At 40.7% G+C, this 25,279-nt stretch overlaps 2 protein-coding genes across 9 annotated transcripts; one reads left to right on the top strand and one right to left on the bottom strand.

Annotated features, from left to right (window-relative positions):
• Positions 1–339: 339 nt before the first annotated feature.
• On the bottom strand, positions 340–22,343 carry LOC144013790 (myosin light polypeptide 6). Of its 8 annotated transcripts, none has more exons than XM_077512996.1 (7): positions 22,322–22,343; positions 8,199–8,284; positions 5,649–5,676; positions 3,065–3,208; positions 2,811–2,984; positions 2,119–2,196; positions 340–894 (listed from the first exon to the last, which is right to left on the bottom strand). In XM_077512996.1, exons 1-7 carry the CDS (start codon positions 22,326–22,328, stop codon positions 866–868), a joined length of 546 nt encoding a protein of 181 aa, XP_077369122.1. In that variant the 5' UTR covers positions 22,329–22,343; the 3' UTR covers positions 340–865. The 8 variants fall into 8 exon arrangements, with proteins under 8 accessions (XP_077369122.1, XP_077369120.1, XP_077369121.1 ...); XM_077512994.1 differs by lacking the exon at positions 22,322–22,343 and adding an exon at positions 1,757–1,818 and having other exon boundaries at positions 8,199–8,396; XM_077512995.1 differs by lacking the exon at positions 22,322–22,343 and adding an exon at positions 1,769–1,818 and having other exon boundaries at positions 8,199–8,396.
• On the top strand, positions 19,287–21,659 carry neurod4 (neuronal differentiation 4). The gene is made up of 2 exons (XM_077515271.1): positions 19,287–19,437; positions 20,084–21,659. The coding sequence occupies exon 2, from the start codon at positions 20,091–20,093 to the stop codon at positions 21,123–21,125; it is 1,035 nt and encodes a 344-aa protein (XP_077371397.1). The 5' UTR covers positions 19,287–19,437; positions 20,084–20,090; the 3' UTR covers positions 21,126–21,659.
• Positions 22,344–25,279: the final 2,936 nt, after the last annotated feature.

The raw sequence follows: 25,279 nt of genomic DNA, 5'->3' as shown, positions 1-25,279 counted from the left end.
GCTTAATCACCCAAGATGTTCACAACACGACCACACAAGGCTGTTTTTTTCTGGAAATACACGGCACGGCACCTACTGTTTGAATTTATATTCATTTCAGACGAACTGCCCTTAATTGTTCGCAAAATTACTTTTTCAGCCTGTTAATTACAAACAACTTATTCACTGTTATTCACTTCAAATGTAATGTTTGAGCACCTGTCGATTACCATTTACCACAAAACGCACCCAACTGTAATGCACACTACAAACAGCAACACTGCCCTCTTGTGTCATTCATCCAACACTACAGACGTGTCATTTCATTGCATACTAAATGCTGAAACAAACGCAGTCAAATCCAGATATTTGAGGAGCCTTTATTCAAATGCAAAAGATGGTAGAATTAAAAGCATGAGAAACATGTCAAATGTGTAGGTTTGACTACTATGACTTTCGTTTTTAATGACTTATTGCTACAATGACAAATCAAGCCTGGTTTTGAGCCAAATTATTCACCAATATTACAGTAGATCAAACTATTATCGTGTATGTATAAATACTAAATTCCCATCACAAACTGACAATCATAGCAGTAGTTATTATAATATTGGGCGTTGACAATGGTAAAAAGGAAAAAAAAAAAAAACATTTCAGGTGATGCATCTTGGAATGTGTCAAAGCAAGCTTTAAGACTCCTTAATGAATGCATTCATATTGGTCATGTACAGTATGTTGTTAGACTTGGCAGCAATAGCCGAGATCTCGTCTTGAGACAAATCAAATCCATGGCAAAGAGCTTGTGGGCTGTAGAAAGATAACTGCAAAAAGAGGAACCGTGACAGGATAAACGAAAAGAAAAACAAACAAGTGATTCTTTTCATCTTCAGCCGTTCATGACCATCCGGACCAATTCTGTGAGGAGAGACGAGAGAGAAAACATATCAGAAGTGTACATGGGTGCTCACCCATATTGAGCCCACAACAAAAAAGGAAAGATTCAAGAGGACACTGAAGGAGAAAAGGGGTGAGATAATCTTCTATTTCTTAACCAGCCAAAGCATTTGGCCGTGTCTACGATCCAACAACAGCTGGTTAGAGAAGCTGTCTGCACTGAGCGCTTTCCTCCAGCCGAGATGCAAAGAAGGGAGATGATCAAGGGAGCGGCCAGCTACAAATGTCAGTTTTCGACAGCACAGGGGAGAAAACAATTAGCTCGAGTGTGACTCTTTGCAGTTGTCTGGTTAGTAGAAAAAGGGGTAACTGGTCCATTATCCCAAAGAAATAATCCAACGGCCGACCCGTTTAAGGGAAGCTAACTGCCGAGTTGAGTGTTTCTGTCGAAAGAGCAACACCTAGAGTTTCAAACACCAACAGAGAAGAAAAGCCGTTTAGGAGCGCCGCGGCCGCTAGCATGCAAATGAGGAGCTGCCGTGTGATCTCCACAGCCACCAACGGCGATGAGCTGACAGTGGACAAGCTTTCCATGAATAACAAGCCACTTCCACCACACCCCCTCAGACAGCTGAAGGGGGGCCTGGACCGGACACATGCAGACGCCTGCCGGAGGAACAGAACAGCAAGGGTGCTACAAATTGGGCCAGAACGTTAGAACTAACAGAGAAGGACCACAAGGCTTTCATCTGACACCGACAGGTTCAATCTACTTTGAACTTACACCATCTACACTCTTGAGTGTTAGGGAGGCCTATTGTGAGTGGATTATTAATATTATTATTATTAAAAGCTAGGAAGCAGCAAAGCTTGGTCATGCCACCTCGTGGTATACCCAGAGTGCCCGTACCGGCCCTCAGCCTGACATGATGTGGCGCACAAACGCTGTGGAGGAAGAACAGGTACACACTTTGAGAGGTCTGCATCATAACAAGGCCCTACAAATGCAGTCAAATCACCAAATATTTGCAATCCCCTGAATGGAAAGGTTTACAAGTGTTTTCAATCACATTACCAAATACCAACTTTTGGCAATTTCAAACCATCCTATGTGACAACCCAGCATGAAATGTGTCATCTAGGATTTCATTACAGTATATACACTAAGCATTTACCACATTTTCTTCTACAAATGTCTTCCTTCCTAAAGTAAATTGTGTGTCCATTTTCACTCCCCAATCTCACCTTCGTAATTGATGCAGCCATTTGCGTCTTCGTGTCCTGCCAGAAGAGTTTCCACTTCTTCCTCTGTCATTTTCTCACCTGAAAGTCAAAAGAAATGTATTTCACTGGTGCCTTAAAACAGGGCAATTTTACATCACACATTTGTGGTGAATATAAATAGATAAATTGATATATTACATACCTACACAGAAACTTTTGCACAGTGGAACAATACAAACATAATACTCACAAACACATATTCTTTATCCTCTGCAAAGAGCAACTGACCTGCTCTGTGTGCATCCATGTCTGAATTAGAGTGCTCCCAGGTGGCCAATGTGCACAGCCCAGAAGGAGCAGCCCCAATGTCCAACACATTTAAGCAAAATGTTCGTTTTTTGTTTTTTTTTTAATTATGTCGTGTGCGCAATATTAATTTTAAACACATTGAAACATTTTTGTTGTATTATTTTGTTCTTTTGAGGGCAAATAGAATAGCATTTCCATTCATTTTAATGGGGAAAGATTTGAGATACAAGTGTGGTCACAGAACAAAATGAACTCATATTTCAAGGCAATACTGTACATAGTAGATCTGCATAAAAATTATGTTACGCAGAACAATTGCAAGAAATACATTTTTAAAATTATATTCTGGCAGCTTGTGAGTGTAACAGAGGCATCTAAGCAACGCTCGTAAATCCAAGCCTTACCTAGTGAGACGAGGACATGACGCAGCTCTGCACCCATTACTGTGCCGTTGCCTTCCTTGTCAAAGACGCGAAGTCCCTCCACAAAGTCCTCCATGCAGCCCTGATCTTTATTTTTTGCGATGGTCTGGAGCATGGGCAAGAACTTCTCAAAGTCCAGCATCTTTGTGTTCATCTCTGACAACACAAGGAGAACTCACAATGTAAATTAGGACTATTCCAAGGTGACTTAGAAAAGAGCTGTATACAAGCCTCACCCTCAGCTTTGGGGTTTCCCAGGACCTTGAGGACATCCGCACTGGCAGGGTTTTGTCCCAGGGCGCGCATGACATCCCCACACTGGGTGTAAGAGATCATTCCTTCTCCTGTTCTGTCGAACAGCAGGAACGCCTCCTTAAACTCTGTAAAATAAAACACAAAACACATTAAAGGAAGAAGAAATTCAAATAAAAAAGGGAGACATGCATGGGTTGGAAGAGATGATCAGCCGAAAAAGGATTGGAAAAAGAATGGTGAAGGAAAATTAGATTGTTATGACATTGTTAGCATGCAGACTGAAGATATCAAGCAGACTGATAATTGTAAACATATAAAAATGAAATGTCACAGGAGTGCACATGTTAAAGAGCAGCAAAATAACAGACAATACTTTTATCAGCTCTGTTGTATGAGACAAGCTTTCAACACCGCTCCACGGGGCAGTGGAACACTTCCACATTATCGAAGCAGCTATAAATTGTAAAACATGTGAAAACACACAAAGCTGGCTCTGAATTGAATTTCTTCTTGAGGGGGTAAAATTAGAACAATTAAAAAAAAAAAACCAAAAAAAAAAAAAAAACGTATATAAGCAGAAATACGAGTTATTGTGTTAAGCATCTTGCAGACAGACACCTTTTGTCATCTTTTAAATAGGCAGAGTAAGAGATTACAAGTTTGAGAATACCTGTGTTGCTACTTAGAAGACACACCTTATAGTGAAATTATTTTCAGTCTTTTCTAATGGTACCACCATTTTAGTCGAGGCCTGTTTCAAAAACAATTGCTGATTTTCATTGGTTATTTTCCAGTAAATTTTTACTAGGGGTGTGAATTGCCTAGTACCTGACGATTCGATTCGTATCACGATTCACAGGTCACGATTCGATTCGATACCGATTAATCCCGATACGAATTTATAAGTCGATTGTTGCGATTTTTTTTCATTCATATTTAGAAAATACTAATCAGTAAGCTTGTAGAGTGTAAGATTTATATGAAAATGTATTATTTAACTGAAATTTCAGTCTTATAGAGGTTGTAATCTGTTTCATGTTTGAACAGCATTAAATTAAAAATATTAAGGCTTAATGTGCCGTTCATATAACATTCTTCCATGCTCAAGGTGTGAATCCTTAAAAAAAAAAAAAAAAAAAAATCGATTCTGCCGATTATTGAATCGATTCGAGAATCGCGCGATGTAGTATCGCGATATATCGCCGAATCGATTTTTTTTAACACCCCTAATTTTTACCATCATTACTTTTGCCAGTTTCAAGTGATCTTTCTTTCTTTCTTTTTTTTTTTAAAGCACTGTACTTATTTAATTAGGTAAAAAGCTTAGCAATGTAAAAATACTTTTTTTTTTTTACCCCCAATCTGACCAAGAGAGAGCAGAAATTTGTAGGGTTTTCTCTCAATAACAGTGGATACCAACCATTTTGTCGACATATGAAAATGACTTCACAAGAACACAAACAGAATGCACACATCCCTTAAAAGTGTAGAAATTATCGTCCAACAAACATTTGAGTTTGTGTACAACTGTACAAGTCTAACAGCATCAGTTTAAATAAATTAACTTTATCATCATTTATTACTAACAAGAGGTATTAAACACTAACCCACCTGGCAAACAGGCCAATATTGTACATCAGCTCTTATCTGTTCAACTGATATGAATACAATTGTAGCAAAGAAGATTTAATCATTGAGTACAGAACACTTGTATTGTTAAGTGCTTTACTTTACTTGACTTAGCAAAACTCCTGGCAGAATTGTTTATCATCAATATTTAGTTGAGTATTTAATATTGAGTGTGGAGTAACAGGAAGCTGAGTCCAATGTATTCAGTTTTGGTTTAGCCATGGATCAGATAAGCTACATAGCCTAACTAATTTATTGTTGCTATTGCATTCCAATTCATCTAAAAATAAGTTAAATGTTTTAGTAAAAGGATTTAATGTTATACTAGTCTATCACAGTATGATACGTGAAAAACAAACTGGTGAGACGTGCCTGCAAAACCAAGCCCAAGTCAGTTAGGCAGTGTTGTGAGCTTTTTTGTTTTCCTGTTCGAAGGAATGCGCCTCTTCCCTTCTGGCATTAGACAACTTTTCCCCAGCACCATATTTGGTAATGGAGGAGTGGAGGAAAGGAGGAGGAGAGTGCAAGAAGGAACACGGCCTATTATGTCAATGGTGATTAAACATACAGTACATTACTGTATGAGAGCACCAAAAAAGGGGAAGCTCTAGACTGGAGAATGGCTGTCTTGGAATTGATGAGCCAAAGTTTATGGTAACCTAACCTGACACAAACAGGAATGACAAAAGACTGCACATGACTATGTTTGGCATTACAACACTGCAACTGCAAGACTGATTACAATACACAGCTAGCAACTTCAGAAATGTTTAATGGAACATGTGAACAACTTGAACGTAGCAAACAGCTCAAAGGATCTCATTCATATCGACAATAAAAACCGCCATATGTTAAACATGCAAAACAAACCCGACCGACACAAGCCTAAATTATTAGCCAACACTTTCGTCCTAAAACGGCCCTCTACCGACTTACCATGAATCTGTTCCGGGTTAAACTCAATCTGTGGAAAAACAAGCAGTTGCAAGTGGAAAGGGGTGAAACTGTGCGAAGGAAACGAGTAGGAAATTAAAAGCGAGTCTGCTGTGACAGGAGGAAGAAAAAAAGCAGGGTGATAGTGACGAAAGGGGCAAAGTGCCCCCTGAAAGAAGCTACAATGACAGCATGCACATGGAAGCGTGGTGTTAAAAAACAAAAAAAAACAAAAAAACAAACAAACAAAAAACAGATGAGTACTCACCCTGAATTTGATCGTCCGAGAAGTCAGACTGTTAAGAGACGATGAAAACAGAGAGATGAAAATGATATGGGATTTGGAACGACGTTAGCAAAGTTAGCTCAGATTTATTACCGTGCGAAAACATATTGGTGCCCTATACTTGACTAAGACGTACTGTTACAAACATGTTTAGCATGAAACATATATACGTTTATTGTGTGGCATTTTTGTGAGATTATAGCGTGATCCCTACGATCAGATACTACAAGCTAACATTAGCTTCGAAAAAGTTGCACTTCCGCTAGCAACCAGCCAGCACAACGACGTTTTGAAGCGAAACCACTTTTCTAAAACGATAGATAGCATCGATCATTAAATGCTATCTGAATAAATAATTGCTAAATGGGGTTATGTTATTTACGTCGAATGGAGACAAAACTCACCATGTTGGAGACGACTGAGGTGTGTCCGAGTAGGCAGCGAAAAGAATGTGACACTGACTACTAGCACTAGTCCGACTCAGGCTTGACGGCTGGGCTAGTGGGCGGGGTGAAGATAAAAAGAAAAAAAAAGGCTTACGTCATGACATCACCACATGACGTTGCAGAGGAGCCATATATGGGGTTGGGGTGGATCAACTCTACGCCTGGGAGACCGTGTGTGTGGCTTGATGTGCAAACTGTGCAAAGACGGACAACTATGTATGACTGAGACTTAATAATATTCACTTTGAATAATTGAGAGTAACGGGGAGTTTCAGTGAGGCCAAGGCGAAGTGGGAGATAGTGTTTCTCCAACTCAAGGTACATACATATTCATTAGAAAAGTCACAGTGTGAAAAAGAGCTGTAATCTCTTGTGTCATCACTTATTCTGTTGTATGAAAGGCAATAGGTGGTGGATACATAAGTAGGGCCTAAAACTGACATCTAGCAGAAGAATTGTTCTGCTTGCTCACATCACTGGCATAGATAAAACAACTTCATACACAATATTAAAAGTAAATGGGTAGCAATTTTCAGACTTAGTTAAAATGGATAATTGGAACACTTCTCTCAAGTCCATTAATGTGCTGTGGTGTGATGGTTGGGATATATTGAGTATTTGTATTTCCATAAATGAATTTTGTATTGAGCAGCTTGGTGATGTGTGGTTAGCATGCCTGCCTCATAATTCATCAGTTCATGGTTTGAATCTCGGCTCCAGCCTCTTCCCAAGTGGCGTTCACATTTTATCTTTCTTGCTTGCTTGCTTTCTGTGGGTTTTGTGGTTTACTCCATGCTCCAAAAACATGCATGTGAGGTTCATTGAAGGTTGTTGTTGTTGTTGTTGTGGCACTAATGATGATAAATGTATATGTGAATGGGTGGATGAATGGAATTTGCAATGTAGTTGATAGCCATGCAAAATGATAGGCATATTGACACAGTTTAACATATCACAATTGCCAATCAGGGGCATCTTGAGCAGAAATGGATGTCTTTGCCTCTTAATTTGCATACTGTATGCTGTATTCTCCCACCATGCAATTTTGAGGACATAACATTACGCATGGTACACATACACAGAATCACTGCCCAAGTACAGTTCAGTTGTATTTAATTTTAAGTATATTATCTTGACACAAAACTATTGTGCCTTTGCCACTTAGACAGCAGACAGAATAAGAACGAAAGTGCAGTGTTTCCCCTGCTGGCACTGCTACAGGATAGTAAACTTAATTAATAATTACCTATAGATTCCAGAAGGTGGCAGCAAAGCTATTACCAACTCTATGGCTTTATTCTCCCCACACTTACCCTTGGCACAAAAATTGCACTATATGGCGCCAACATGATATTTTGATATTTAGACATTTAATCTAATTTGATAAAAAATAAAAAAAAAAAAAAAATAAAAATCTCTTTATAGGCCCATTCAGAGGGAACATTGTATAGAATGGAGTATGCTGCACGTTTGGAATAATCAAATTAATATTTCTAAGGCAGTAATGGTGAATGTTAACTCTTACATTATTGTATGTAATGGTAAAATAAAGAAATAATAGTACACTTGCTTGTCTGGTAAAAGTGATAATGCATGTGCTGTGACAGAAACAGCCTCATAAGAAACTGATGGCATCACTCTTGGTGGCCTATTTCTTATTTTTAGCTTAGCTGCCATTTTTATCCATCATGTGCTACATTGCAAATAACCACCTTAGTATGTTTCAGCATCATCTGACAACAAAATGCTAATTCTTGCTGTGCAGCGCCTACTATACAGAATCATGACATAGAGGATAGGCATATGATTAAGGTCACTCACCTCCAAAATACTGGGGTCAAATGGTGAATCTGACGGCTGCAGCATCCTAGGTTTCTGCTCTGGTATTACTTTTGGTGCTGCAGGAGCTGCAGACAAGCAAGGAAAAGGGGGACCCAGTAGAGGCTGAGGCTGGGCCACTGGCAAAGTTGAGTTCTTAACGGTGGGTTCTCTTTTGGGAGCCATTCTTTATCGGTTCTGGACTGTATGATGGCAGCGACTGACTAAAGTGTGTCAGTGCAATGGAGAAAAGGGTTGAGGGAAAGAACGGATGATGATGCATATGATGCTCAGGGACTGCAGGGGTGGATACATTGGCACATGTGAAAGTGAGAGAGGGAGTGAGGTAAAGCGTAGGTTTAGATAGCAATGGAAGCTTTCTATATCTGTCTCGTTAGGATTTTGTTCATTTTTTGTTGTTTGATTCTTTCATGTACTTGAGTACACCTGCCTCGCTGGTTCCCGATGTAACTGTAATATTTTTAATGTACAGTAGGGCCTACTTGATTTTTAATGTTACAGTAATATTTCAAGATAAGTGTTTAGTGCTCTTTAATTGTTTTTGGATTCAAGTAGTTTAAGCTATTACTGTTGAATCCTGGCTCTGACTGGCCACTATCGACGAGACCTTAGGCAATACTTTGAACCCTGATATGCTCCCAGTGGGCCTGGCAGCGCCTTGCATGGCAGCAGCTGCTGATTGGTTTATGAATGTGTGTGAATGGGTGGGGGAACGTGCCTTTGGACGCTGTGATGGTGTAGATAAAGTACTAAGTGCACTCCATTTACCATTTAATATAGGCAATTAAAATCACTTTTAAGCTAGACAGGTGAGAATAAATTAATGGCGCAGAGCAGACAGAGCTTTTCAGTGGAGGGAGATGGTGCAAGGTCTAAGATGCTGCTTAGGTAGGATCCAGCAACACAACAGTTCATCACAGTGAAAAAATTACGAAATATTAAGACTTAGCAGGCCATGCATTTCTTATGCAAATATTTTGCTAACACTTTTCAATTAACTCACCGCAACTTCATTTATAGAGCACTTTAGAAACAACCTCTCCATCTCAAATTCTCAGGCCGAATTACGGGACCAGTACATCTCTGGTTAGAAATCAGCAGGCATCCAGTAGGACATTATCCTGTTTCACTTATTTGGTTGAAACAATATTTATTTTGGACATCTTTGTTCAACTAGTCATGCCAGTGACATATAGTGACAGTTAGAACAATTTTATGGCATTCCACTTGATGGCAGAAGGTATGTTATTTAATACGTTTCTGTTTGGTGATGTGCCTGTGACTTTTTCGAACATAAAATGTGTGCCTTGACAAAATAAAGGAAGGAGAATACTGTTGTACAAGCAATACAAGCTATACAAGCAAACATTGCAATTTGAGAAGTTACCACTAGAGTTCACTGTTTTGTTGCGGGTACAAACTTCCAGCTGAGCATTCGCTCATCTATCTATCTAACTATCTATCTATCTATCTATCTAATGTGTCACTTTGGGGCACAATCCATCGCACACTCAAAAGGCCTTGAAATCACCTTATTTATTTACTATTGCTGTTATTTATTTTGCACAGTCCACTATTATAAGGTCACAAGTGACATTTTCTGTGAGATTAATGTCACTTGTGACCTTATAATAGTGGACTGTGCAAAATAAATAACAGCAATAGTAAAAAAAAAAAAAGTTCACACAGAGAAAACCAGCATGGATCACCCCAATTTAAAATAACAAAATTATCGACAAGTTGATCAGGGTGTAGATCAGCTGTATTAACTCATTAGCTCCCAAAAACGTATAAATACGTCATTTTAAATGTTTTAAGTGTCCCAAAGACGTACTTATACGTTGTTGTTGTTTTTGTTTTGTTTTTAATGCCAGAGCATAGAGAAGTCTTTGATGCAGTCTCTCTACTGCAGAAAATGGTTGAGTGGCAGCAGAGTATAAGAGATCAACCAGGCCATGTTAAAACAAGCTGATTTCCCCACAGTTCTAAGCAGAATTGTGAAAAACATTCAAACTTAGCCTTGTTCTATTGCTAATTGCTGCACAGCGGAAACAGGAATATACTTTTTTTTTTCCCTGATAAAAGAAGAGACTTTAATCTCTCTTTTGGTATGTTCCATATTTTTATAGCAATAGAACATAATATTTCGCGGGCCTTGAAAAATCAGTCAAAATCCAGGAAACCACAAGTGAAAATGGTTGGGAGTGAATGAGTTAATGTCTATTCATTGGCCATCTGATTGTGACGACTCTGCCGAGCAGACAGCTCAGTGTCAAGCACTTAAAGAAGATTAACAGAGCAGCCTCACGGTTTTTCTATCATCTCAATAATCCAGCACAAGAAGCTAATATCACCATCAATAACGCTACAGTATGCATGCTTTTAGATAGATTGCCACCCGGTTTTAATTGTCAAATTGAATTTTAATCCCGTTATGATATTTAGGTGCCTGTCTACATAAATGTCAGCATTAGATGGACATATACTTTTACAGTTCATTTTCAAAGGCACCATCACAAATTCCTCTTTATTCATTCCGTGTTGAGTGCAAGGAGAAATTAAATTACTGTAACTTGAAGGAAACGTTTCAACAGATCCTCTGAGATATTCCCAGTGGCTAATGAAATTATGGCAGTTCTCCCATCTAATGCCATTCAAAGCCCCCCTCCCCCTCCCCCGCTCAAGCAAATCTCCAAACCACCTGATTTATTTTTAATGATATTACACCCCTCAGTTGGCTGTGTCATGGTAATAATCGGGGCTGCTCCAGCTGCCTCTAGATCACATTAGCCGGGCTTAATATTGGCAGTGCGGGGCCTGCTAAACAATGAGGCAATAGGATCGGGAGCTTAGTGGCAGGCTAGCCAATGGGCATACTGCAGGAGGTAGAGGAGTTGCAAGCCAGGGCGCTCCAGTTCCCTATGCCCCGGAGGACTGGCATCCTTATTAAGCATCTTCTTGGATAGGCCAGTAGAGCTTTAAAGCCACCGCAAACAGTCTCGGACCCCATCCACGAGGCCCAGACATCAAAACCATCCTGCCAAGGGAGCATGAAACAAGTTGCAAAGTGATATCCCGCTTTGTGCCAAGACAAAAGCGAAGCATATGCACCTTAGTGGCCTCCTGCTGTGACAAAGTCCGTTAAAAAGGTTTTGCTAGTCCCTTAGCATGAAATCTACTGCTGAACAGGACGACTTAAATTGCTCATCAGAATGTTTATTAAGCATTTTTGGATATTGGCACGGCAACTTTAAAGTATACTGCAAGACAATGTGGATTGATTAGTCAAGTGCTTTTGTCAGTTAGTCTAATTTATGTTGCAGGCTTGTTGTGTTGTATTTGCATAATGGTCACACTGGGAATCAGGCGAGGCCACTTGTGGGATACTCGCACCTGATCACAGACGCACTATGGCTCTTTGCCAGCCACACCTCCACAGTGGGCCGAGTCTCCAAATTTAATATCACCTTTATATACAGTATGTATACCTATATATTTGTTCGATCGTACAGCACACATTCACCCAGCTATTATGTTTTGTCCCAAATTGTTGTTTGGATGGGATTTTGTATGGGGGCCCGCAGATTATCGCCGTTGATTAGTGGTTGGGTGTAATCCTTTCAGCCCCTCTCTCTCCAAAACACCCCTGGGATATGCCCGTCTCCCTCAGGACCGGTAGCGTGGCAGATGGATCCTCCTCCCCCTCTTTTGCCCCCGCCAACAGCACACCCAAAAACACTGTTGATGTCCTGGGACGGAGGTTGTAAAGTATCCTGAATATGAAACCACAGGCACCTTTGTTTAATGGCTCTCTCCCCACTTAGTGAGAATTGCCCTCAAGCTAGATTCCCATTCTGTTGCTATCTGCGCGACTGGAATGTTTTCCAAATCCATTAGCTCAAAGAAAGATGGAATAAGCTGCAAACAATCTGCTCATATTGCTCTGAATCATGCAGGATCTTACCAAAACACACTTTGAAGGATCTTATTAAAGTGCTAGAGTTGCATACCACATATGTTGTATATACAATTGATATCTTCGGGAGATAAACTTTGCTGCCGGTAGATCAATTGACAGACTGCAGACTGTGTTTTGGTGTAACTTTCTTTGGTGGCATTCATGCAAAAAAAAAAAGAAAAGAAAAAAAAGTTTTGGGCTAGTGTGTTTTTAAACTTGGTGGTTGTGTGAATGTGTCTGTATCCACCAACCTCAACTTCAGGGAAGTCTACACTCTAAAAAGAGAATTGTTGAACATTAAAGAGGGGTGGGGGATGTTTCTTTTACTTTTAACTTTCTTTATTTGTTTATGTGTTTATAATTATATATGAATATATGCATATGTTCAATAAACTTCAACTTCAATTGTTGAACCAATTTAAGATTATAAATTGAATTGTTGACCAACTTAAAAAAAAATCGCTTTAAGTGGTAACACACGATTGAATTAAGTTAGTCCAACTCCAAAGTGAATATATTATTTTTAAGTGATTATGAGTTCATTAACTGCATTTGGCTGGCAACCAGTTCAGGGTGTACCCCGCCTACTGCCCAAAGCCAGCTGAGATAGGCTCCAGCACCCCCCACGAACCTCGTGAGGAATAAGCGGTCAAGAAAATGGATGGATGGATGGATGGATGGATGGATGGATGGATGCATTCATTAAACGTAATATATTCACCTGAATTAAGTTAATCCAAAGTGACTCCAATCAATGAATTCCTAATCATCCATCCATCCATCTTCTTAACCGCTGACTCCTCACAAAGCTCGCGGGGGTGCTGGAGCCTATCCCAGCTGGCTTCGGGCAGTAGGCGTGGCACACCCTGAATTGGTTGCCAGCCAATCGCAGGGCAACTCATAATCACTTAACCTTAATATATTCACTTTGGACTAACTTAATTCAATCGTGTGTTACTACTTCAAGCGATTTGTTTTTAGTTGGTTCAACAATTCTTTTTTTAAGCGTATATATCGCCATATTCAGCCTCACTAAACAGCAAATTGAGAAAACTGTACCCAGTGACTACTATTCCCAAATTACAATGTGCAACTTTTTTTTTCCATCACTGTTTACAAATCTTTCATACTCACTGCAAAACAGTGCACTTGCATCGCTCAGACTTCCTCACACTGCGCCACGCAGCCCACCCCTTAGCAGGGCCCACCCCGCTCACTCCATCTTTTATGATGTCTACAAGGGGTTCAGCTTTCAGCAGTAGTGCAGGGTGCATGTGTGTGGAGAGCTTTAATTCCCATTGTATTCGTGCAGTCTTGGTGTGTGCGAGTGTGACTGTGTTTTAGCAAAAGAGGGAGATGAAGAAAAAGACAGGAACAAGGACCCATCTGTCAGTACAGAGTAAGGATCCCTCCCATTTCACTCCGAGCCCCCGGGACATGAGTGAGAGACAACTCACTTGTGGCAGTGATTCTTTTTTTTTTTTTTTGTAAGGAAGGGGGTTATCCTCATTATTAGCAACACCAGAACCTAAATAGCTGGTACAAGACTCCCCCTGTTTTGACTATCTTTAAAAACAACAAATCAAGAGTAGAATGATAATAAAAATAGATAGAATTTCTGAAAACCACTTACCGACTGAGAAATGTTACAAGATATGACTTGTTATTTGGGTTATTTTATTTTATGTCATGAGAGGAAAAATTTGAGATATTTATTAAATTAAATGCAATGAAATTTTGTGACTTGGTGGATTTTAAAATAGCACAAATAATGTATAAAGTTTATAACAATTTACTCTGCCACTACTCAGAAGTTATTTGAAATTAGACACAGTCCTTATGATATAAGGGGTACAAGTGTGTACAAAAAACCCAAAACAAGAACAAATATTAAGCAAAGGTGTGTATCTGTAAAAGGTGTTAATTTGTGGAATCATTTGGGAATTGAACTGAAAAATTGTGACTCACTGCTGGAGTTTAAAAAAATGTTTAAAAGTAAAGTTAAAAAAAATTACCTATGTCAGACCAGAATATGAAAATTGTACATGTGAGTATGTGTAAATGATTTAGATAGTTATTATGGTATATGTTTAGGAAATTTATGTATATATGTTTTTGGCAAATGTGAATATGTTTAAGTGCACTTGTGTATATATATAACTTGGTTTATATATTTCATTTTAATAATAGTAAATTAGAATTGTATTAATAATGAAATAAGTTTAAATATATTTAGTAAAAGGGGTAGGACTAGATAAGTTTCTAACCTCTTCCTACTCCCTTTTGAACATGTAAGTCATGATTGATTGAATGATTATTTTATTGGGATTTTCTTTTCTTTTGATTGTTTTTTTTCTTATCTCTGCTGTTCATCTGTTTATATGTTCAATAAAGAAAAAAAAAAAAAAAAAAGAAGATAAGAGCTCAGTATGGTGGCAGTGAAATCAACCCACTGCACAACAAACAGCGGCTTGGCCGAGAGTCGACTGTTATTCCAAAAAGAGGCTTTAAAATTGTTGACACTTGCAGTTGAATTTTACTGTCAAACTAAATGTAAAACAAAAGCAATTACAAGTTGAGCATTCCAAACAACCACATAGCTTTACCTTTGGCAAGTTTGCTTAGCTTACTGAACTCCATAGACGGGCTAACAAATAGCATTAGTGTTGTGGTGTTATTATAACCCTTTAAAGGGATATTTGACACATTGAACATTTTTCAGCAGTGAAAAGTCATATATTGTCCAGAAATCATTTGATAATGTCATAATTTTTCATGTACAATTAATACCTTTAAAAACTATTTTTTTCCTCTTGCTGTCGACTGATGATGACGTCACCTGTACTGAGAAAGTAGGTAACGACCAATCATGGCTCACCTGTTTTCTGGGGTTGGTCAGCAAACTGAGCCATGATTGGTTGTTACTGACTTCTTCAGCACAGGTGATGTCATCATGAGGCGACAGCAAGTAGAAAAAAATTACTTTTAAAGGAATTAATGTACATGAAAAATAATTAAGTTACCACATTCATTATAGACAAAATGTTAACTTTTTACAGATGAAAACGGCTCAATGAGTCAAGTATCCCTTTAAGCAACAGATATTTGGATACCACATGTGGACAGACAAAATAATATATTCTTTATCCTCTGAGAAGAACGACTAATTTTATTGCAGATTACTTAGTTGTTGTGACCATCTTCTCCATTGCGTTATCTGTATTATACTGCCCACAGCTGGCATGCACAACAAAAAGGCCCCAACAATCACAATGAATAAATCATAATGCACAAACTTAATTGTTATTGACACAATTTTCTATCATGTACAATATTGTGCTGTGCATTCTACATTTTTTTGGTAGATGGAACGAATTCATGGCATTTCCATCCATTTCAATGTTGAAAGGTGATTTGCGAAAGGGCTTTGATGCAGATAAGTGCCTGTATTGTATTAAAATGCTCTGCAAATGATTAAAAATATTTAAAGATAAGATAATTGACTTTTTTTTCTTTTTCAGATCAGATGCTTGCACCCGGCGTGACCTCTTCCAGAAGGTTGGCTTTCTGTGTTAGTGCAAATGGGAGCAGTATGCAATTCCCTTTCCGTTAGACTGACATTCACTTGGGAGAACAGTGGGGATTGTGGGAGATGACGAGATTCCAATTCCCTGTGTAGGCTGCAGGTGTGATGGAGGCAATGCTCACCCATGGGACATATGGGAGGGTACTGTACTATATAGGGAAAGAGGGGCGCATGTACCTGGGGAGTGGTTGCACACATTGCATACAGTCCTCACATGCAATCTCGCTCTGTACTGGGGGCAAGAGGGGCAACGTCCTATCTGATTGTGAGCATTTCCTTTCTTTTTTTGTAATATAAGAATGATATTTCATAAAAAGTAAATTCTGTAGAGTAAATTTGACTCTATTTAGAGTGGGATCAAATAGAATCAGTTTTGGAGTAATATTTACACTTGGAAGAGAATAAAATAAAGAATTGAAAAAATAAAATAAAAGTCACTCAAGGGTTGAAGAATAAACTCACAACCTTCAGCTTGGGAGACATCCGATCTACCCCATGAGTCACACAGCTCCTGCTGTGTGTTAGTATATCGCTCATGCCATCTGGAATCTTCCTAACTTCAAGAAAGAAAAAAAAAAACTTCAAAAAACATTGTTTTTTGTCTCCTCTTGGGGATAAGCAAACAGTAGGTGGGGAGCTCAGGCGGTAGTGTGGCAGTCTCCCAAGCTGAAAGTCGTAAGTTTGTTCCTCAAGTGACTTTTTTTTTTTTTTCCAATTCTTTATTTTACTCTCTTCCAAGTGTAAATATTAGCCTACTCTAAAACGGAGTTTATTTGCGCCCAATCTAAATAGAGTCAAATTTACTCCACAGAATTTGCTGTGTACAAAGCAGTGATTGCTTATGGTGTTTTTGGAGTAGTTGCTTCAAGTGTGCCTGTATGACTTCCTATTCCTGTCAGTATTCATGGGCTTTTGCCAGCTGAGTTTTTAGCACTGGCATATATCTATGTCAGTTCTTCATATTGGCCTCTGGAGCACTTATGGTTAAAACCAACGCTTCTTAAACTCCAAAGAGATTTAAGAAATCTAACTATATGTTTTTCTGATTTCAAGAAAAATGCAATTCACAATCTGGGTATTTTCATACTCTGTGACCAATGTACCGCTCCACAGTAATTTCGTCAGGAAAAGGACAATCTGTACAATAATTCGAGCTGATTGGACGATGCGACATTCTACACGTTTGTTTTAACCAATCATGGCCATTGGTGAAAATTTCAAAATGTCATCTCCGTTTATGTCGAAGGGGGGAAAAGCACGAACATCTTACCAGCTAGAAATGCACGAAGCGCCCCTCGCTGTTCAACATCAACAAGGAAACGGTGAGTAATTCTGCGAGAACAGGATTAATTGCAGCGTCCATTCGTCCATGTTAGGTTTGTTTGTTAGCTCTGGCGTCGGCGCTGGCTTAATGGTTTCGTCACAGTTGCATATCCCGCCCCCAAACACAATGTCGCTCTGTGATTGGTCAGAACCACCAGTGGTTCGGGAACGGCGGGTATCAGCGGGAGCGGCACAAGATGGTATGGGATATAAGCCACGGAAGAGGCGAGACTGTTTTTTGCACAACAGTTTGTTTCCGGTTCGGTTTGCGACGTGTGGGCTGCGTCAAAAATACTTGTGCTTCTGACTTTGTGCCCCTGGGTTGCGCGTTCGCAACCCGGACCGGAAATAAACTGATGTGCAAAATCACGTCCCGCCTCTTCCGTGGCATATACCCCATTCTCTGGAGTTTGTGAACTCACAAAAACCGCAAGAATTCATCTTGCGAGAGCAAGGTTATAATCACATATAAAGTACAATATTACGGAGTGCTATTTTTCCTAATTGAAATACACGTTCGCCTGCACAATTATTGTTTTGTAAGGGAAGGACCAGTTTATGGTCATTCCCATTCATTTCAATGGGAGAATATGATTTGAAACGTGATTAAATGCATGTTTTGAGTTATGTGCATGATGGCGGATCAAATTTAACTCATATTTCAAAGACTATATCTAAATTGCCTGTACACGCACACACACACAAATGGTGTCCTCCTTTGTCCACTTGCCTTCATTGCCAGAGTGATTAGGGCCGTTAGTGGATGTATAAAATGCTGTTTCAGCACGAGACATGATCCACGGACAAGCGAGTGACGCGTGAGCATCCAAGCAACAGATGCCCCCAGCCCCCAGCCCCAGCCCAACACACCCCGACGCCTCCGAAATGCAGCCATCTGTCAGCCTCTGTTCCTATAAATCGTTGGGTGACCCGCTCCCGCGCGACGTTGCGAACGTGTCACGTGATCCTTCCACAAGTTGTGCATGCATGCAAACTTCTCGCATGCGTGCACTTGGCAAAGTTGAGACCCTCCACCCCCCTTTGGTCTCGTGCACAAAGGGATCAATGTGGGGGCACGTGCGAGGCGCGAGACCCCCGAGAGGACAATGTGAACCCCCACTGGGCTGAGGCTCGCCACGCACGGGGCCGCTGGGCCTTTATTATGCCACCACAAACTGTGAAAACTCTTCAATATGGAGAGTGTAAAAAAAACATGGGCTTTTACTGTCATGCATAGCCTTATAGTGGTTTTTATTGGGGCAAAATGTTTCTCAAGCGCAAACTCGAAAAGTGCATTCGTCAAATTTAAAAAAAAGGAAAAGTTCATACACACAGCTCTTGTTTGTCTATTTATACCGCGACTGTTCAGTGTCGCGCCAACCGAATCTCTAATGAGAAGCGGAATATGACGCCAACTAACGTGGAAGAAAACAATCAAACGACCGAGCACATTGCGCACACACCTGCTCTCTGCGAACCAAGCTGTCAGAAGCACTTAAATTACGCGCGCATGGAGGAGCGTCTCCTCGGTCAGCCACAAGCAGCCGTACACTGTGTGCCTAATTAAGTGGAAAATTCCTAATCCAACCGACTAATGATGACATAGACACAATCGATTAAAATGGTTAACGCAAGTACCACGGCATTAAAACGTCCGCATATGTGTACTATATCACAAATTAGGATTAAAACAGAGAGTCCAAGTCTTTAATTAATAGTTTACCTCAAACAATGTATAAGCGTGTATGTGAATGACTTTTTCTTTTCTTTTTTTTTTTTAAATAATTAATTTCATATGCAAATAATGGAGAACGTATACGTCCAAAAAAACCTTGAACGTAATGTAAAATGTGCATTTCAGTTGTATTATTTATAACAGGTTGAAACATTCGAACTATACTGACTTTCCATACGTGATACAAGTTTATATTTTTCCAATGGTCACGTTCGGCATTTTGTGAGTCGCTGTCCCGTGCATAATTCTCCATCTCAAAGCGCCATTCTCTCTCTCTCTCTCAAGTGTCTGGCTTTGTGGAGCCCCCATATAAAACAGTCATTACGCATGCACCGGGGCGTGCTCTCCCTCATCCCTCACGAATGTTGTAAAACTTCTGGCCACGAGACTGCCACGCGTGTTTGAATGGGCTGAGGGTGTGGCGTGGGGGGGAGGGGCTTACGGGCTTTAAGGCAAAAAATCCCAGCCCGCTCGAGTCATTTTGGGATGAAGTCTCCATGCGCTCCAACGGCCAACTGAGTTTGGGACAGTGGCATATACGAGACAAACGCCCAGATTCTGGACTTTCTTTTTTAGTTATCCATATTCTTTTTGTTTTTACTTGAACAAGCGTGAACAGGTGAGTTCCACTCGATTTGCTTTACCTCCAAGTTTGATTTTAAAGACAGCTAGACTGTACGCTGGTGCAAATAAATTTTGCACACAATTAAAAAATAGGACATCAGTAAATGCAAAAGGCCATTTTAAAATATCTGCAGTATTTATTAAATTCATAAATGCCATTATTCTGTCCCTTTTGTATAATTTGGTGTACAATTACTTCACACCTAAATATTTCTGTAAGATTCTCATTTAATAATAATTAAAAAAAATAATTGCCATATATAATCTAGATTGCTAACAAAACAAAAATGTACTTTTATATGAAAGCTTTTTTCAGAGAGTGGTTGATGTTTATATGTTTGTTGATTTTCATGTTGTCCCGTTTAATCTTTGGGCTTTATTTGCTGGGTAAATCCTGTCGTGTCCTAGATTGACAGCGTCCCTACGCCGACTACAGCACAACAGAAGGGGACAATCCATCAACTTATTATTTTAAAGCACAACTCACCACATTACAATGCAAAACACCCAAAATAGGACTGATTCTCAGACACCACCTGATTGGGATGAGTGAGCTGTTCACATTGCGGTGCTGAAATTGGGTCTCTGCAGTTGTTTAGGATTTATGGATTGATTCTCTGTACTGTCCTGTGTTCCCTCAGACCAAAAATGATGACCAAGCCATTTAGAAAGAGCGGCGACGTGAGTGATCTAGTGGGCTCCCTCGCCTGGCTGGATGAAGACGGCAGCTCTCAGGACAGCGAGGAAAGCCCCGAGATGAGGGGTCACCACGTCCTGATCGAAGGAGGCAGGCACTCCGGCTCTGAGCTGGGCAGTGAGGACATGGAAGAGGAAGAGGAGGATGATGAGGAGGTGGTGACCGGACCGAATGGAGAAACGGCTCCCAAAAGGAGGGGCCCCAAGAAGAAGAAGATGACCAAAGCTCGCCAGGAGAGGTTCCGCGCCCGCCGCATGAAGGCCAACGCCAGGGAGCGCTCACGCATGCACGGACTGAACGACGCGCTGGACAATTTGCGCAGAGTGATGCCCTGCTACTCCAAAACACAGAAGCTCTCAAAGATCGAAACGTTACGGCTGGCCCGAAACTACATCTGGGCGCTGTCTGAGGTGTTGGAGAACGGGCAGTCGCCGGAGAGCCACGGCTTCATGGAGATGCTGTGCAAAGGCCTGTCGCAGCCCACCAGCAACCTCGTGGCCGGCTGCCTGCAGCTGGGACCCACGCCGCTGCTCATCAACAAGCTGGAGGAGAAATGCGGCGCCAGTGCGGGAGGTCAGGCCGGCCATCCCCTCAGCTACCCATCCCCGGGGCTCCCCAGCCCCCCTTATGGCTCCCTGGAGGCGTCCCACCTCCTCCACATGAAGGGATTCAAGGGGCAGGCGTTCGACAACTCCCCTAACGAGCGCAGCGGCGGCACGCCGCCGTACGACGGGCCCCTCACGCCCCCCCTCAGCATCAACTTTGCCCTCAAGCAGGAGCTTTCGCCCCAAGAATCCGACAGGAGCTACACGAGCCACCATTACCTGGCATCCCACCATTACTCCACGTCCGCAACTTCTGGCCTACCTGGGGGCCATCAGGGTCACCCGCTCTTTCAGGCATCCCGTTATGAGCTGCCCCTCGATGTGGCCTTTGACTCCTTCACTTCCTCTCATCTGCTGGCCTCTCAGATGGGGACCATGTAAAAAGACACAAGAAGACACTGACTGTGTAGAGACTGCAGTGGTTTGCATTTTGGTGTTGTGATCGAGACGCTCGTCACTTCACATTCATCTACCTGATACCTTTGATGTTTTATTTATTCGGCTTTGTTATGATTTGAGGTTGATTTTTGGATGATGACCACTGTTGGAATTGAACAAAGGGTAGCAAACAAATTCAAACTTTCCATCCGTTTTAAATTCCGAGGCCTGCAGCCATTGACTGCCTCAGCATCAGAGAAGCAATGAATTTATTTATATTTTTATTTAATATTTATTTTTTGATTCTGTCTTGTTAAAAAACAACACTGTATTCTCTGAGCACTGTTATTTTTGTTTCGTTTTGTTTAATGGTCTTCTTGGTTTATTATCAGCGAGTCCCTGGCAGCTGTACTGTATTTAAGTTATTTATTTGAGGTCTTTCAGGTACTTGTTCATTGGATGTCACTATTTTTTAGTATCATTGTTGTAAATATTTTGATGTTTCGCACTTAAGTAAATAAATATTCTTATACAGTATTGTATGATAGTTCCATAGTAATATTTTGTTTGTGTAATTTTCTTCCTACAAAAAGTATAAAATATTCTGAGTTAAATTTAGGGATGTTAGATACCACTTTTTTTTTTTTTTTTACAGATTGATACCAGTACAAGTATTAAGTAGTCACTGATAACAATACCAAGTACTGATACTACTAGTACTTTTGACACGTAAAAAAACAATAACACATAATTTTAAAGAAAGACCTATCTCAATAGTATAGCATTTTTCTGTAAAATTGCATGAAATTAATAGCAATTTTCCCTTCTTCTAATTTCTAGTTCCTGATCATAAAATGGCCGATACCTTGAAATAAGGCCTACTATCGCCAGATACCGGTACATGCTATCGGTACTACTACTTGTCTATCCCTAGTTAAATTCCTTCACAAACTTATTTTCACTACTGGTAAAAATCACATTTAATTCCACAAGGACCACCTATTATTGTCCAACATTACATCTTGTTGATGAAATATTTTATCATTTGAATGACAAAAAAAATTACAATCATCTAAAATTTCACTACAGATTAAAAAAAACAAGTAAACCAAACTTCATTTTTTTTCGTGTTAACAAAAACATACATCTTTAATTCTGTATTTTATCATGTTTTCCAAATTTTAAAAGTTGGTTCTCACCATTCATTTTTTTTTTTTTAAGTCCCCATCAAGAAATCTGTTGCAGGATATGTGAGCATGCACGTTGTGCTTCACAGTCGTCTTCTGTGGTTTCTACTAGGTCATGCGGGACCCTGTTGTGGGCCATGGGAAACCGCACTAGTGGAACAGGTGAATGTGGCAGAGGCTTTTTCTCCAGCTCTCCCACATGTCCCAGTTTCCCATCTAACTCATGCCAAAACACTGTAGGGCAAAAAGACATTTTTCATCCACCATACAAAGAAAAAAAAACATGTTTACATGCTGGATATAATGCCATCCAAACAGACCAAATTAGAGGCCAATATGCAGCATCATCATCAAGCCGTGCATCATCTGGCTGAGTTCCTCTCACATTTATATCACTCCTCTGATGTCAAAAGGCTGAGTTTTGACTTTAATGAGCACGGCGAGAGACTTGATGGCTCTTGAGATGAACAAAGAACAGGGTGGTGGAGTGCAGCGAGAGCAAGAGCTCGCCGTGTACGACAGTGTTTATCCTTGCGGTCCTTCAGGCAATTGTTGAATGGGAAGGTGCCTCAGAGGCTGTTGTCCAAAAGAATGTTCCCCCTCTTCAGATACCTCTCCAAAGATTTGTCTTTTCCAGTTCAGGCAACAGGGGTGAAAGGCTGGAGGAGAAAAAGGGAATTATTGTTTTACAGGGCGCCACTGGTCTATTGTGAGTGCAGCCTGTTCTTTCTCTTGACCTGTGACCCGTATTGTTGTGGGGTTCGCTCGTTTGGGGAGGGCAGACAGCTGGGGGAACTGCGGGGGGGCTGACGGACAGCTGGGCCAATTTGTGGAGGGAGAAAGAGGAGAGTGAGAGCATGCGAGCGGGATGGCGGAGAGAAAAGGGGATCAGTGTGCTGATGGAAAAAAAGTAGAAGGGTAAAGGGAGGCCGAGGGCAGAAGAGGTGACTGGGGTCTTTGCTCTTCATTCACAAATTTGTCCTCTCTGCTCCTGTGTGTCAGCCTTGGCATATAGAAGTGACACATAGCTTTACAAACAGGCAGACGTTTGGCCTGTGAGAAAGTACTGGCAGAGTTAGCTGGCGCACACCCTCTTTGTGCCGTATTGCCGGCGGTTGGGGGCAGTGAGCGTGGGTTGCTCCCCTAAATCCGAATGTACAGCACGAGCGGGTTCATGGGAATAATCCACGTCAATAAATCCTGCATACAAGATCACAAGACAGATGAGAGGTCTTTCATCGTCCTCTTTCTGGATGTGAATTACTTCATCACTGAGAAATGTGATTTGAACTTGTGTCTGTATTGTCATTCCATGTGTTTGTTAGATTCTGCCTCTTTGGCACATAATTAGATAGGTCACAGCAACACAACGGCCTTGCTCAGGTCACCTTTATCCTTGTTTGGCCTTCCCTATCTACACAGTAAATTCTGTACAGTAAATTTGACTCCATTAGAGTGGGATCAAATAGACTCAGTTTTAGTTTTGTTAGTTTAGTTTTTTTTTTTTTTAGTTAAGCTAATATTTACACTTAGAAGGAAGTAAAATTGTCAGGTTTTAGTTCTGTGTAGTGTTTTTTTTTTTTTTTTTTTTTAAGTTTTGGGTGTATTTTTGTCTATGGTTGTTGTTTTCATGTTAGTCCCGATTTCTCCCCTTGTCTCGTTATGGTTAACCTCGCCCACCTGTGTGTTTCTTCCCTTCCCAGTATGTGTAACCAATCAGCCAGTTGTGTTCCCCAGGTGTCTTGTTATGCTGCATTCGAGGATGGTCAGAAGTCGGACTTTTCCGAGTTCAAACCAGGAAGTGTGTACGAGAACACCCCCTTGAACTCGTAAATTCCACTTGGGAAGTCGGAAGAAAAAAAAAAAAAAAGGACCCCGACTTCACCAGCGGACTACAATGTGACGTAACGCAACGTACGTGACAGTATTGCCACCATCTCCCTGCATGAAATTATACGGTCAGCTACCTAACTGTATGGAATGCTTATGAAATAAGACTAAAACTATAAATGAAGCAAAATTTCAAAAGGCTAAGTTTTCTAGAGGTCAAAATGAGTTTTGAGGACCAAAATAAAAAACTATTTATGACTATCCGCCATTTTGGTTGTTTACGTTCGCCTCGAACGCTTTCAGGTCGGAACTGGGAAAAACCAACTCGGATATATCCGACTTCCCACAATCCTCGAATGCAGCATTAGTGTTGGTGTATTTCGTCAGTTGTGATTGTTCAGTCGGTGTCGGCGCATTGTTGTGTCGTCGTTCAAGTCAATTCAGAACTGTGTTTTTTGGTCTCTGGTCAAGTTGTGCTCATCACAGTTTAGTCTCCTTATCTTTGGAAGTCATTTTTGTCTCATTCAAGTTTACCCTCATCTTCGTCACGTCCTCTTTGTCACTGTCCGTTCGCCCAATCGCCCACGTTCGCCTAGTCGCCCAAGTTCCGTTCTCTCGTCCAGCCCAGTCATGGCGACCAGCTTCCCCTCGTCTGGTCAAGTCTTGGTGACCAGTCCTAATTTGCTGTGATTTAATAAACTTCTTCACATTGTTCTCCCTGCCATGTTTCCCCACCCCTCACTTGTTCACACCCTCACTCATGACAAAAATAAATAACTGAAATAAATAAAAGTCACTCAAGGGTTGAGGAACGTACTCCCAACCTTCAACTTGGGAGACTGCCACGCTACCACCTGAGCTGTGCCCCTCCTAAACAAACTACAGTTGGAACGTTCTATATTACCAACAATATGAATCAACTATTTCTCATGTTTGGCACAAAGCACGCTAGCTAGCCATCTTCTCTGGTTGTATTTTAGCTTCTGTGTGCAACGCATACCTAATCCACGAACCAAACAACAGTGGCCGGCCACTAAAATGAAAAGGCCCTGATCCATAGGAGCTAGATTGAGGGATAAACCATTGTGATTAAGATTGTATTAATGGGGCCATAGGAGGTTGGAAGGCTTTAATCAGTGT

This window comes from Festucalex cinctus, chromosome 2, assembly GCF_051991245.1.
Source record: "Festucalex cinctus isolate MCC-2025b chromosome 2, RoL_Fcin_1.0, whole genome shotgun sequence".
NCBI lineage: Eukaryota > Metazoa > Chordata > Actinopteri > Syngnathiformes > Syngnathidae > Festucalex > Festucalex cinctus.
Note: the sequence above shows the minus strand (reverse complement) of the source record. Positions and strands in the feature narration are given on the sequence as shown.